At 43.5% G+C, this 15822-nt stretch overlaps 1 protein-coding gene across 1 annotated transcript in view; it reads left to right on the top strand.

The window, feature by feature from the left end:
* Positions 1-15822, top strand: part of COPG2 (coat protein complex I subunit gamma 2) — a 72549-nt gene that overhangs the window by 36569 nt on the left and 20158 nt on the right. The window contains exons 11-17 of the mRNA XM_077264440.1: positions 4214-4281; positions 8183-8371; positions 10188-10283; positions 11517-11760; positions 12782-12857; positions 15336-15439; positions 15575-15700. Coding sequence (XP_077120555.1) covers positions 4214-4281; positions 8183-8371; positions 10188-10283; positions 11517-11760; positions 12782-12857; positions 15336-15439; positions 15575-15700 — 903 coding nt within the window. The remainder of the gene's footprint in view (positions 1-4213; positions 4282-8182; positions 8372-10187; positions 10284-11516; positions 11761-12781; positions 12858-15335; positions 15440-15574; positions 15701-15822) is intronic.

Raw genomic sequence — 15822 nt, 5'->3', positions numbered from 1 at the left:
TTTTTAGAAGCGGGATCTGCGTTCCACGCTTTAAGCCAAAGAGCTTGGCGAATGGCCACAATGTTACTGTTAGCCCTTGCCGAGCAAGCAGCCGCATCCAGGGAGGCATTCATGAGGTATTTACCTGCAAGAGAAATCTGATTTGCCAAATCAGACAGTTCCTCAGCAGGAGCTGAGGCTAAAATGCCTCTGCGCAGGGTCTTGGCCCAGGCTGACACAGCTTTCGCTACCCATGAAGAGGCGAAACTAGGACAGAGGGAGGCTCCAGAAGCCTCAAACGCCGATTTGGATAATGCCTCGATTTGTTTGTCTGTGGGATCCTTAAGAGATGCCGCTGTCTGTCAGGATATTCTAGACACAGGCGGGTCTACCTTAGGAGACTCGGACCATTTGCTAACAAGGTCTGAGTGAAAAGGGTATAAAACGTCCAGCCCTTTCCTTCCAGGGAAATGTTTACCAGGGTTTTCCCAGTGTCAAGACGTAGTGTTGTCAAACTCCTTATGATTGGGAAAAACTCTAGAGGGACGTTTAATCCGTTTAAATGAAACAGAGAAGTCCTGAGAGGTTGTCTCTTCCTCTTTAAGCTCAAGCGTCTGAATAATAACCGAAATAAGGCTATCAACCATATCCTGTGTCCCGGAAGTCTGATCTGCATCCGAGTCAGATTCCGACTGAGAAGATATGTCAGACCCGACGTCCGCCTGCGAGGAGGGGGAATGGGCAGATAGGGGTATCCTGGTGTGATCCGGTGAACTGGAAGAGGATCTAGACAGGGTCCTCTTTTTGTATCTTTTTTCAAGTCTGCCTCTGTGAAGGTCTTGGACAGGTGCGAGCGAATCACCATGTGAGGCGTTCGTGGGACTGGTGGCATTAGATAGAAACGGGATACGTTCAAGTGCCTTTGCCCTGGACTGAGACACTTTAGTCAAGTCAGACACTGACTGAGACCTTGCAACAACCCACTTCGGGCGAGAGGGGGTGCACTCATCCCGAGATATAGGAGCTTCCTGAGAGACGGACATGATGAGTGGAACGCAGGACGGGCAGAAATGAGATTGCTGACACCTGAAGCCCACTTTTTCTTACAGTGGGCGCAGGCGTAGTGAATGACCGTAGTGGTATAGCCGGGGGCCCCTGCGGGGTTGAACATAGGTGGAGGATAGAACCACTTGTAGCAGGTGCAGAGACGATACTGCTGGGAGGAGTACATGCCAGGGGAAGAAGCAGCACAAGCCTACCGAAACCCAGCGGCAGTGCGGAAGTCTGTGTCCCCCAGGGATCCTAGTGCACCACGCGAAGCGATGGAGGCCAGGCAGGAGGAGGAAGTCAGCTTCTCTCAAAGAATTGCGGGAAGAACGCGCTGGAAGTGGGCATGGCCAGGCGCAGAAGGGAGAGAGAGCACCTCCCAAGAGAAACGCCCCCCGTCGGCGCTGGACCCCGGGGAAGGCAGGGGACGCAGGGCAGGGCAAAGATGCTGGGGGCGTGGCAAGCCGGGCGGAAAAAAAAAACCCCCGCCGAACAAAAAAAAAAAAAGTGGGCGAGAATTTTGAAAAGGAGAAGGAGCTAGGGGATAATGAAAGTTGCATGCCGCGCTAGCGGCCGAAAAGAGAAGATCGGCGCTGACTGGTGCGGCGCAGGTAACCAGGTGCAGCCGTCCTGTGCTCCCCGCTAAGTGACAGGTGCAGAGGTGAGGCGAGGTGATAGGTTGAGGGGGGGGTGATAGGTTGAGGGTGGGGGGGGCATCGGTTGATTGAAGATCCCCCTACCTGAAGACGAGGAACGCGTCAGGAGCCCTCGTACCGTGAAAAAGGGTCCTGGAAATGAAGTCCTCCTTCTCCCGCTATTTCAGCCGGCGCAGAAGACGGTGTCAACCCCTACACAGGGGGAGGAGGTTACTGGAGGTGACCACCGTCTTCTCTCAGCCCGCTCTGAGGAGAGGGATGAGGGGGGAAAAGGGCAAGGACTGGCCACCGATAGCGAACATGAACACCCCAGGGTGACATGAGTCGAAGTCCTGCCCAGCGGATCCGAGAGGGTGCGATGTGGGTGATACCACACTGCTCTCTCGGTCGCTTACTGTGGGGAATCAGGGTGAAAAGAACACTGCACCCTGTAACCCCAAAAGAAGCATCTGAAACAAAAGGGAAAAAAGATTAATAAACACACACAAACCCTAAAAAAAATAATAATAAATAAATAAAAAATGCGGATCTGGGGTTAGATCCAGGTCCGCCTCCTACAGACACTAAGCAAAAACTGAGTTGCCTGGTGCCTGTCGGAGGGTGTATACTGCCGGGGAGGAGCTATTTCTTCTTTATTTGCATAGTGTCACCCTCCTAGCAACAGTGGCATACACCCATGGTTACCTGTGTCCCTCAATGAGGCGAGAAAGAAATAGTTTGTCATTATTGCTGCAACATTGCTGATACCTATATCTTATAGAAAACAAGATTCCAATAAAAAAATTGAATTAATTCATAATGTAAAAATGCAATTTCATTAAAAAAACATATACAATTCAGGGGTAACATACATGATACACGGAACAAAATAAAATGGCGTGCTGAACTGAAATCAGATGATTACAAATGTATACACGATTGGTCAAGATACTTAAATATGCAACATACCCATTATAATGTCCATGACATTAGTCACATGAATTAATGTAAGGTGCACACAATCCCACACCTGTATAAGGTAAAAATTATAATAATTTCATAATTAGAGAAAAGTGCATATTGCAATGTAAAACACCATGTCAAAGGGGTGTGTTAACTATTGTTGCATAAACTATTGAACCATGTATACAGTCAATATCCATTGCAGGATTGTTTTAGATATGCGCCTAATTAAATGAAAATGATTTACAGAAAAAGCTCACGTTCAAAAGTGACACTCCTCGACAGTGAACAGCCCAGTGATAAAAATTTAGATTGCTGTGTTGGTCAGCCAAAGGAAGTATGTTGAGTATTGCAGTGTGAGAAAAACGTGCAGCATAGCGATGGTAAAGAAAGCAACCATAACAACTTACCGTATTTTTTTGACTGTAAGACGCACTTTTTCCCCCAATAATTTTTTGGGGGAATGGGAGTATGTCTTATAGTTTGAATGTACTTACCAGGAGTGTGGCGGCAGCAGGAGTCAGGCGATTCTGCCGGCCCTGACCTGGAAAGAGGGATTTTTCGGTGGTCTGACTCTGCAGGGCGATGATCTGACTCTCATCCATGGCGGGTGCAGCAGGTTCGGCGGTGCTTGGTGGTGCAGGGGCTCCGTAGACTTTTTGTGAAAGCCCGGAGCCTCCGCACTTCCATTGCTGCAATGCAGTGGCCTCTGGGAAAATGGCTGCCGGAGGCGGCGCATATGCATATTGAGAGCTCGGCAATGAACACCCTCCTGTGACCCCGCTCCAAAATAACCCCCCCCCCCCCCCCTGCCAGTAAGCTGAATATGGACTGTAAGACGGACCCCCAATTTGTTGCATTGATTTTTTTCCCTGTTCTTGTGAAAATTTGGGGTGCATCTTAGGGTAAGTTCACACCGGGCGTTTTTGCTGCTGCTTTTTACAATACCAGCAAAGCGTATGAGATTTCAGAAATCTCATGCACACACATTGGTTTTTTGTTTGATCAGTATTCTGTGCTTTGCTGCGTTTTTTGGACATAGAGCACTTCTTTCAGCGTTTTTACTGCGTTTTTTCACCCATTGACTTGAATGGGTGTTGAAAAAAACCGCAACAAAAACGCAGGTATCATTATTTGCTGTGTTTTTGCTGCTGAAAATCCAAAGACATTAGCATGGACAAAGAGAAAAAAAAACACTCCAAAAATGCTCCTAAACCTGCATTTTTGACGCAGCTTCATTTGCTGCAGAAGAAAAGCAGCAAAAACGCCCTGTGTGAACTTACCCTTATAGTGTGAAAAATACGGTAGATCATTGTATACATTACCTTGCATCAACACCCATGGCACCCTGATACATCTACAGTATGTGACTGTTGAAGGCGATCACAGACCTCAGCAGTCTCGTGATGTCTACCAAGGCATGATCGCTGAGACTGCATCATTGGCGAGCTGTTAAGGTGTTGTCATGGGTGCAGTCATGTCAACAAAGATCTTTGCATATAAACAAAATATGTTCATATTCATTTATGCAGTTGTAAATGATATGTTCCACCATCGTGTGAAAATCTTGATCTTATCCTTTATTTCAGTTCTGCAGCTCTTCTGCAGCTCTCCAAAACCTGCTTTGAAATATGCTGCAGTAAGGACTCTTAACAAGGTAGGCGTTCTATATTAATATATACAGTACTTACCTTGTAATGTCTTCACATCCTGTTCCGTCCAGATGTGTCCGGATCCCAGAATTCCAAGCGGCGGAAGTTCACCGACCTCCATATTGGGACACCGAAGCGATGGGTGTCTCGATATGAAAACTGCTGGTGGTACCAGCCTCTTGCGCGGTACCACCAGCGGAACACCATCACACCACACACACACACACTGTATACGCCGTACGCACCCCACACACACCGTACACAGCACACACACAGTGTATACCCTGTACGCAACACACACTGTATGCGCTGTACGCCGCCTCTTGCGCGATACCACCAGCGGAACACCATCGTGAACTTGCTGCCGGCGGGATGATTTACTGACCGCTACCATCTTTGTACAGGAGGAGTGCATGCGCAGTTTTAATGTGACCGCCGCTATCTGTCTGCACAAAGATGGCGGCGGTCTGATTTACTGCACCTGCGCGAATTCCGTGCCTGCGCAGTGAATCATTCGGCTGATCCCGGTGGCAGATGCGTGACGTGTCTACAGGCAGAGGAAGTCGGTCACATTAACCCCTTCACCCCCGGAGCTTTTTCCGTTTTCGTTTTTCGCTACCCTCCTTCCCAGAGCCATAACTTTTTTATTTTTCCGTCAATTTGGCCATGTGAGGGCTTATTTTTTGCGGGACGAGTTGTACTTTTGAACGACATCATTGGTTTTAGCATGTCGTGTACTAGAAAACGGGAAAAAAATTCCAAGTGCAGTGAAATTGCAAAAAAAAGTGCAATCCCACACTTGTTTTTTGCTTGCCTATTTTGCTAGGTTCACTAAATGCTAAAACTGACCTTCCATTATGATTCTCCAGGTCAGTACGAGTTCATAGACACCTAACATGACTAGGTTATTTTTCACCTAAGTGGTGAAAAAAAATTCCAAACTTTGCAAAAAACAAAACAAAACAAAATTGCGCCATTTTCCGATACTCGTAGCGTCTCCATTTTTCATGATCTGGGGTCAGGTGAGGGCTTATTTTTTGCGTGCCGAGCTGGCGTTTTTAATGATAGCATTTTGGTGTAGATACGTTCTTTTGATCGCTCGTTATTGCATTTTAATGCAATGTCGTGGCGACCAAAAAAACGTAAATCTGGCGTTTCGAATTTTTTTCTCATTACGCCATTTAGCGATCAGGTTAATGCTTTTTTTTTTATTGATAGATCGGGCGATTCTGAACGCGGCGATACCAAATATGTGTAGGTTGGGGTTTTTTTTTTATTGATTTATTTTGATTGGGGCGAAAGGGGGGTGATTTAAACTTTTATATTTTTCTTATTTTTTTCACATTTTTAAAAACTTTTTTTTTTTACTTTTGCCATGCTTCTATAGCCTCCATGGGAGGCTAGAAGCAGGCACAGCCCGATCGGCTCTGCTATGCAGCAGTGATCATAAGATCGCTGCTACACAGCAGATTTGCAGGTGTGCTGTGAGCGCCGACCACAGGGGGGCGCTCACAGCCACCGGCAATCAGTAACCATAGAGGTCTCAAGGACCTCTATGGTTACAATGGAGGAGCATCGCCGACCCCCGATCATGTGACGGGGGTCGGCGATGCGCTCATATCCGGCCGCACGGCCGGATGCGGTAGTTAAATGCCGCTGTCTGCGTTTGACAGCGGCATTTAACTAGTTAATAGCGGCGGGTGATCGCGATTTCACCCGCCGCTATTGCGCGCACATGTCAGCTGTAATAAACAGCTGACATGTCGCGACTTTGATGTGCGCTCACCGCCGGAGCGCACATCAAAGCGGGGGTCCCGACATGTGACGTACTATACCGTCACATGTCGGGAAGGGGTTAAAGGGGTTTTCCCATGAACAAAAGTTCATTTTAAAAATTGACTGTCTGACCGTGTACGGAGCATACCACAGCTCCTGGGCAGGGGAGGAAGCAAAAGACAGTACTGACATTACAGCAGGGGATCACAGAGGATTCATTTTGTGAGGTAAAATATTTCACTGACTGTTTTTAAACAATATTTTACCTCACAAAATGTATCCTCTGCGATCTCCTGCTGTAATATCAGTATTGGTGGTGGAGAAAGAGAGAGCAGACAAGGGGGGTAGCACATGGGGTACACAGGTCAAAGAAGAGAGCACAGACGGGAGAAGTCAGCACATGGGGAAAGAGAGAGTGGAGAGCACATGGGGGGGAGAGATTCTCAACGCTGCAAAGCCTGCCCGCATTGTGACATTATCGCCCTCCCAATGCGATAGCTTCGGGCCTCCATCTAGTTTCAATATATTTATAGAATGAATTTATAGAATGAAACGATGTTCACCTAAGCGCATATATGCACAGATTTAGCCTGTATTTTGTTAATGAATGACAAATGAACAAACAGCAGCAGATAGCCATTTTATTTGACAACTTTATATAAAGAGTAGACACAGTAAAGTTAGGGCTGCACATTAGAAGAGTCAACTGAACCTGTTGATTTTAGTTGGCATTGGCTTTTGGCACTGATGTGTATGGTTGCAGCTCAATGGTCTATTAAGTTATGTGTAATAATTCTTATTTTTAGATTATTGTTCCAAGTAGTTTTTTCTTTTCTTCTATCATATTGTGTCTGCTTGGATGGTGTTTAGTACAAAACATATTCCTATGTTAATATTTATGGGATAATTTCCCTTTTACCTAGGTTTCAAACATACTTCATCATGACCAGTACTGCAAATCTTTTTGCAATATCATCTAACCAAGCAACACTTATTTAAAGAAGCACTCCCATCAAAGTTTTTAACCTGTGAAGATATTGGAATCATCATATTATACAGCACTGTGACAATTGCTCATTTTGCCTATCTTCCCAGTTTAATTCTTCTATTTTCCCTACTCTAAGTAGAAACAGGAAGTCTCTTGTCCCTGCATTTATCATTCCCCTCTTCCACTCCTGACCAGCTGCTCAGCTTCTCCCCCCTACCAGGAGCTTTTGCAGTGACTGATGACTCATACAGGGAAATTGACTTCCTGTTTCTACATAGAGCTTAGAAGGAGTCAGCGAATTTGTTTTTAATCACGTGTTGTCATGAACCTAAAGGAAAACAGAAGAATTAGCTGGGCAGAAAGGTAAAATAGAGGATAACAATTTTGGTGGGAGGAGTATAACAGGAAGTAATAAAGGTGTGAAAATCACAGTAGAGTATAAACTGGATGATAATTAAATGCTTGTCTGTTGTAACCCAAGTCCTTATAACATGTAACAATCATTGTGTTATGTGTAATTATCCAAGGTTTATAGAGGAACTGTCTCATGCCGCTGTGTAATTGTTTTACCTGGTGTAAATGCCGCTGTTCTCATGAATGTATCGTTTTTCTTTTGTTCCTGTTCCTCTCTCTTCCTGAGATATGGTCCCTCTTCCCTGTATATAAATCTACTCTAATTAGGCAAGTGTGCGTGATCCTCAATTATTCTGTGTGCATCTTATTGAAAACTTTTCCCAGTTCAATAAAGAAGAGGCTATATCGCTGGAATAAGGGAGAACAAAAGGAAAACTACATCCGAGTCAGAAGAACAATGTCATTTACACCAGTAAAAAAAAAAACATATTTATGACAACATACAGGTCCCCTCTTTAACACATTTTCTGCCAGGAGTTTCTGGACTTAGTCCTTCCTACCAGAGGCGCACAATGTTCATAGTTTACTTTTGATATGAATTTGGAATTCCTTTTCTGGGCTAAGCTGTCAAATTGGCGATCCTACTCATTGGTTGACAGCTGTCTCTATGCACTTACACTAGGGGCTACAGAAAGACATGAATAGGAATAATATTCTGTAGAAAATGTGGTGCTTTTCCGGAGATCAGCATAAATGATTGTGTCTATGCCTTTTTATTTCTCCCTCAGGTGGCAATGAAGCACCCTTCTGCAGTCACCGCATGTAACCTGGATCTGGAAAACCTTATTACTGATTCCAACCGCAGTATTGCGACCCTCGCTATTACCACACTGCTGAAAACTGGAAGTGAGAGCAGTGTCGACAGGCTCATGAAGCAGATCTCTACCTTTGTATCGGAGATCTCTGATGAATTTAAAGTAAGTAAACATTTAATGGTTGTTACATTTATTTTTATATTAATGCTGCAGAAAAGGGGCAGCAGTGCTTACCTGCCCCGGTCTCCGAACAAATGCACTCTCAGGCTACGTTCACACGTTCCTTTTTTTCTTCCTTTTTTTTTCAGGTCCTGTTTTGAAAAACCGCAGCCAAATTCAGCGCTGATTTTAGCTGCGGTTTTTGATCCTTTTTCTTCTGCGGATTCCACTGCGGGTTTCCAAATGCAGTTTCCTATTGGTGCTGCTGGAAACCCGCAGCGGAATCCGCAGAAAGAATTGACATGGTACTTCTTTTTTCTGCAGGCAAAACCGCTGCGGATTTGCCTGTGGAAAAAAGGATCGTCGGCACAGCGGATTTTGTTTTCCATTGGGTTACATTGTACTGTAACCTACATGGAAAACTGCTGCGGATCCGCAGTGCAAATCCGCTGCGGATCCGCAGCAAAAACCGCACCGTGTGAACATAGCCTCAGGATGCTGCAAACCCATGTAGCAAAGATGGCAGCAACACGGGTGCAAAACACTAATAAGACAACCACTGACGGCCTACCAATTCATGGAGGGGGTGATTGCTCAGTATATGATTACACAAAAGAGGCTTGTATATGGCGCTGTTCACATGTAAGTAATGCACAGTGTCTGGTTTACAGCCTATTAGTCACGCCTATACTATTCGATCAGGCGGCCTGCCCAGCACTATCTAAATGCATCCCATGTGGACACCCCAATATACAAGACCTTTATTTTTATATGCACAGATCATTTTGAGAAAAAGTAAATGTATGTTTGACAAACTTGTTAATTTGCACGGGGCATAATTGCATTGATTTGCACATCGAATGGATGTAAGCAATGTAAAAAAAAATGCAAAATGGGCCGAGTACTATAGTCACTTGCTACCACCATTTTATTGTAATGATAAATGTATTTCTATCTGTTCTTAATGTTTTGACCATAAAGAAGAGTTTAAGTTAATGTTTTAGGGTATGTACACACGCTGCGGATTTTGCTGCGGATTCGCAGCGTTTCCGCAGCTGCAGGTCCGCAGCAGTTTCCCATGAGTTTACATTACAATGTAAACCTATGGGAAACAAAAAACGTTGTGCACATGCTGCGGAAAAAAACGCGCGGAAACACATCGGTTTACAGTCCGCAGCATGTCACTTCTTTCTGCGTAGTAAATATAGAAAAACTGACTGAACAGCCATCTAGTCTGAACTGGTGCATAACCAAAAAGTCTTACATAGCAAATAGATAATGGCTGCACTCAAGTTTATTGTGCTAAAGCAAGGAAATGTGCAATACATGAAATGTGAACAGCATAATGGCTTGTGAAATTTATGAAAAAACACATGAGATTTTTAGCACAAAATTGGGCCAAATGTTGTGAGCCCATTCACCAAACGTCAAGGTAATCTCAGATCGAATGGGTAACTAACCTGTCTGCCTAGTGTGAACACTTACCTATGGCTAATAAAATGGTAAAGCCTGTATTTATAGAGGAGGTTAGAACTTCTTTCTGCGGATTCCGCAGCGGTTTTACACCTGCTCCTATAGAAAACTGCAGTTGTAAAACCGCAGTGAAATCCGCAGAAAAACCGCGGTAAATCAGCTCTAAATCTGCAGCAAAAACGCAGCGTTTTTGCCCTGCAGATTTATCAAATCCACTGTGGAAAAATCCGCAGTAGACCATTCTACGTGTGCACATACCCTAACAGGTTTTAACGCTAAATAAGATCAGACTGAAAATATTGTTTGTTTACCTTTTCTTTTTTTTTTTTTTTCTTTTTTTTAACAGGTTGTGGTTGTTCAAGCAATTAGTGCCTTATGCCAGAAATATCCACGCAAACACACAGTCATGATGACATTCCTATCAAACATGCTTAGAGATGATGTGAGTACCTGCATGTTTCTAGATAAATGATGGAAAACATCACCATCAGTGTTCTTGTGCAATGAGCAATTAAAACACATGCATAACCTGTCCTGTGTAGCGCTACTCCATTATGCAACTATATACTCAATGTATGGTAGTCACCAGTGATGAGCGATAAACTGTTATCAGGCATGCTCAGGTGCTAACCGAGTGACTTCGGCATGTTCAAAAAATATGTTCCAGTCCCCACACCTTCATGTCTCGCGGCTGTTTGACTGCCACAACAAAGGCATGGATTGCCTAACAAACAGGCAATCCCTGCATGTGTTGCGGCTGTCGAACAGCCGTGAGACATGCAGTAGCTGGGGCTTAAACATATTTTTTGAGCGCGCAGAAGACACTCTGTTAGCACATGAGCATGCTCAGATTACACCTTATTCGAGCACGTTCGCTCATCCGTAGTAGTCATATGTGACTCTGCAATAAACTCTATAAACTAAACTGACCAGCTTGTTTTCACACCTGTTTAAAGGCATGTTCCCATTATTCAAAGTTATCACCCGTCTTGCAGTTGGAGCCCCACTGGTCCCAAAAAAGTGGCTCTAATATTGCCTGTTGGAATTAAGCAGTGCATGTGCACAAATGCTCTGATCACTTGCTGTGAGACTGCCTGCCGATTCACATGTTAATGAGCAGTGCAAGGAATAACTTTTAGGCGACATTCTAATGACCGTGGCAGATTTGGCTTCAGTGACATACGTGTAGTAATAATAATCTTCATTTATATCATCTTTATTTATATAGTGCCAATATATTCTGCAACTCTTTATATTTCAGAGGTTCATATACAACAGTCATTCGTAACATAATTAAATATAGCATATAAATTGTGCATTCCGTAATTTTCCTTCCCATTGACTTGAATGACCAAGTCTGATCCGTAGAAACAGACCAGGATATGGCATGCACTGAAAAATTAAAAAAAAAAAAAAATGATGTTTAAATAGCGTCATTGACCGACCGCTGTCGGTGTTTTATAAATGAAACCGTGCAAAAAAAGAAAAATGGTCTTGTAGATAAGCGATTACTAGAGGTCTTGCCAGAAATTGATTTGATATGATATTTGCAGCTATAGTATGTTTTGCTCTAGATTATGGATGCTAGCCTAATTCTTAGCAAATACCGGTACTTAAAACGGTTAAGCTGACAGTCTGTTTGGTCTCTGAAGCCTTCATCCTCGTCTTTTTGCAGGGCGGATTTGAATACAAGCGAGCTATTGTGGACTGTATCATCAGCATTATAGAGGAGAACCCGGATAGTAAAGAATCTGGGCTAGCTCATCTGTGCGAGTTCATTGAGGACTGTGAACATACTGTGCTTGCCACAAAGATATTGCACTTATTGGGCAGAGAAGGTCCTCGGACACCTAACCCTTCCAAGTATATCCGCTTTGTTTTTAACAGAGTGGTCCTGGAAAATGAGGCTGTAAGAGCAGGTAAAGACATCATGATGTAGATTGCCTTGCACCATATTCTTGGTCATTCTGATCTGTACGAATTTAAACACCTAGTTATGAAATCATTTAATAATTCATTCTAAAGCCTAAAAATGTGTTTCAAATTTACATTCTTTACTCTTTTAGCATGATTCGTCACTTGCATGGTGCCAATAGGAGAAAGAGTGCTGATTACCAAAGTTTTTGGTCTGTCATCCTCCTATGTGGTTAGGATGTCCTCTTAACTTTTGTCAGAACTAACAAATTAGGGTTTTGGGGTTTTGTTTTGTTTTTACAACTTAGGAAGTCTGTCTGATATTCTGTAAGCTATGCTTTGCCCAAATATTTTGCTTCTGAAGCATAGGCCTAAGAAAACAGCCAGGTGTGCGTGAGAAAATCAGGGCAACGGCTTATGCAAATGGATTTATAACTTTATTGTTAGCTTTAAATACACTGAACCAGAGGTGTTTTATCTAAAGTCTTAAAACATTTGTGCATACATTTGGTCATAATATACAAATCCAGTAGAGATTAGCATAATAGTTTTCACTCTGGACGTTAAATCCAGTAGTGATCAGCAAATTGATTTGAAGAACCCTGTTTCCGCTGCCACCTCAATAGTCCCTGTGCGCCAGACAGTAACCCTGCAAACTGCCTCCTATCTGCCGACATTCCTGGTGCTTCATCTGATTGGTAGGCCTGGCGCATGTGCAATACTCCGCAATGATTTTGTAACCCCGGTCTACAAATCAGACAAGGACCCTGGGAATACAACAGATAGAAGGCGGTCCTCAAAGTTCCTGTCCGGTCGCCTCAGAATACTCATGTAAAAAGTCCTGCAAATCTATTCTTTCATCTCTAATATCCAGCAGTGTTTGCATCTTCACAGACTAACAGGTAATGGCACATGACATGGTGGCAAAGGGTCAGCCAAAGCTTAGAAGCATAACATGACAAGGACTACATTATTAAATGTGTAAAATTAGTAAATAAGGGTTTTTTTTCTATTTTTATTCCGCAGCTGCTGTTAGTGCACTGGCAAAATTTGGCGCTCAGAACGAATGTCTTCTTCCTAGTGTGCTGGTTCTCCTACAGAGGTAAGGAACATGCTTAAAAATAAATTTAGGAAGATATCGATGTCCGTTATTTAGGTCACCACTTCATAATTTATTTGAACCTGTTTCCTAAAAAAAAAAAAAATTGATACTCCAATTTAAAGGGATCTTGTTATCCGATTAATTCTGCAAACACCACAGTAGCACGAAAATCAGCACAAAATAGTCTGTTAGTGAAGTGAGAAAAATATAGGCATAAATTGAATTTATGGAACCAAATAAATAAAAATTGGTATATGCATTCACCTCTTTTACTACAAAGCCCCCAAACTTTTATAGTGTAAGCAGTTGCCTTCATAAGTCATATGCTTATTGAAAGGAAGTCCACTGTGCAATCTAAGTGTAACATGGTCTGTCAGTGTATACACCTTTTTCTGAAAGGCCACAGAGGCTGCAACACCATTAAGCAACAGGCACCACTTACCAAACAACACCATGAAGGCCAGAGATATCTAAAAAAAAAAAAATCCCAGTCTCTGATGAGCCCCCAGAGCGCCATCAAATCCAAATCTCAGGCTGGGCAAGGAGGGCATTAATCCGAGGCGGCACAGAAACCAAAGGTAACACTGAATAAGCTGCTGTGTTGCCTCGCAGAGGCTGGAGTATTGTATGTGACCATAATAAGGCCTCTTTCACGCTGCTGTCTTTTGTCTCATGTCGAAATCCGTAGATTTTTGAAAATGCAGGATCCTGCAAAAAAATTTGCAGGATCCTGCATTTTCCCATAGACTTGAATTAGCGACGGATTGTGATGGATGGTCATCCGTCTCATCTGTCGTGCACTGAAGCCTTAGGCTGCTTTCACACTAGCGTCGGTACGGGCCTGTCGCAGTGCGTCGGGCCGACGTACCGACGCATGCTGTGAAAGAAATGCCCGACGTGGGCAGCAGAAGCAGTCTTACGACGCTTCCGCTGCCCCATTGTAAGGTCCAGGGAGGAGGGGGCGGAGTTTCGGCCACGCATCCGCGGTCGAAAATGGCGGACACAACGCGCAAAAAAAAGTTACATGTAACTTTTTTTTTGTGCCGACGGTCCACCAAAACACGACGCAACCGTCGCACAACGGTTGCGACGTCTGGCAATACGTCGCAATGCGTCGATAATGTTAGTCTATGAGGAAAAAACGCATCCTGCAGACAACTTTGCAGGATGCGTTTTTTCTCCTGAACGACGCATTGCGACGTATTGCAAACGACGCTAGTGTGAAAGTAGCCTTAGCCATCCATTTGATAGAGGTGGCGTTTATGGAAGAATGGACAGAAAAAACAACAACTTTACTTACTCACACAAATTGTAAGGCTCATTTTGAGTTTACCAAAAGATGTGGGAGACTCCCCAAATGTATGGAGAAAGGTGCTGTGGTCAGATGAGACCAAAATTGAACTTTTTGGCTACCAAGGTAAATGTGATGTTTGGCGCCAAACCAACAGAGCGCATCACCCCAGGAACACCATCCCCACAGTGAAACATGGTGATGGTAGCATCATGCTGTGGAGATGTTTGTCAGCAGCAGGGACATGGAAAATTGTTTGAGTTGAGGGGAAGATGGAAGGTGTGAAATATAGGGATATTCTTGTGCAAAACCTGTTTGTCAGTGATTTGAAATTGGGACTGAGGTTCACCTTTCAACAAGTCAATCACCCAAAGCATACTACTAAAGCAACACTTGAGTGGTTTAAGGGCAAATTTGTATGTGGTGTGGCCTAGTCAAAGCCCAGACCTTAAACCAATTGAGAATCTGTGGTCAGACTTGAAGATTGCAACAGAGGAAACCATCTAAGTTGAAGGAGCTGAAGCAGGAATTCCTGGGCAAAAATCCCAGTGGCAAGATGTGGAAAGCTCATAGAGACTTATCCAAAGTGACTTGCAGCTGTGTTTGGCGCAAAAGAAGGATCTACAAAGTACCGACTTTAGGGGGTGAATAGTTATGGATGCTGAAGTTTTCAGTTATTTTGTCCTATGTTTTTTTTGCTTCACAATAAAAGGAAAACCAAATGTTCACAGTTGTAGGCATGCTCTTTACATGAACTAAGTCCTCTGAGGAGTATGTGCTTTGCCTGACTGATGCTTGTTCATAGAGCGAGAGCTTTCATTCATGGGAGCATGCTGTAGCATTTCAGTGTAAAACATACCTGCAATATCACAGCCAGGTTCTGTTTCATCCCGGTATGGGCATCATGAATTTGATGAGAAGATGCCTTTAAAGTGAAAAAGTAATTTTCTTTATTTCTTGCCTGTTTGTTAGAAACTAAAATTTGGCTGCAACCAATTACCATTTAGATCCAGTACGCTGGGTATAATCTACAATCCCAACATGCGAACACATCACTCCTGTTATAGGACCCGATTTTATTTTTGTGCAATGGCCCATTTTAGTACCCTGTTACTACTGTAGTGTCATGTCTTTTTAAATTGATGGTTTGTGAAGAATGTAATGTCCTGTTCTTATATACTTCACAGGTGCATGATGGACAGTGACGATGAAGTCCGGGACAGAGCAACCTTTTACTGCAATGTGTTAAAGCAGAAACAGTTAACTCTAAATGCAGCCTATATTTTGAATGGTTTGTATTTCTCTTTGTTATTGCCATATGTAAGATTTAATACAATTTGCAGTGCAGTATTAGGCAGGTGAGAGACTTGGCTGTGGATTGGATTCACATTTACAGTTTACTTCCCTTGTCTTGATATATTCTCAGGCCTGACTGTGTCTGTACTTGGTATGGAGAAAGCCTTACACCAGTACACTCTCGAGCCATCTGAAAAACCATTTGATTTGAAGTCTGTTCCTTTATCCACAGTTCCTCTTGTCGAACAAAAAGCAGGTAAATGCCACAAAGATTGTGTAAGCTAAAGTAAATGCACCTCTGTAGTGCCCTGCTGTGTTAAATGCTAGCTCTAACATTCTGATTCATTTCATTTGTTTTCCAGTTGTATTAAATGTCAG

This window comes from Ranitomeya variabilis, chromosome 5 (assembly GCF_051348905.1).
Source record: "Ranitomeya variabilis isolate aRanVar5 chromosome 5, aRanVar5.hap1, whole genome shotgun sequence".
Taxonomy (NCBI): Eukaryota; Metazoa; Chordata; class Amphibia; order Anura; family Dendrobatidae; genus Ranitomeya; species Ranitomeya variabilis.
Note: the sequence above shows the minus strand (reverse complement) of the source record. Positions and strands in the feature narration are given on the sequence as shown.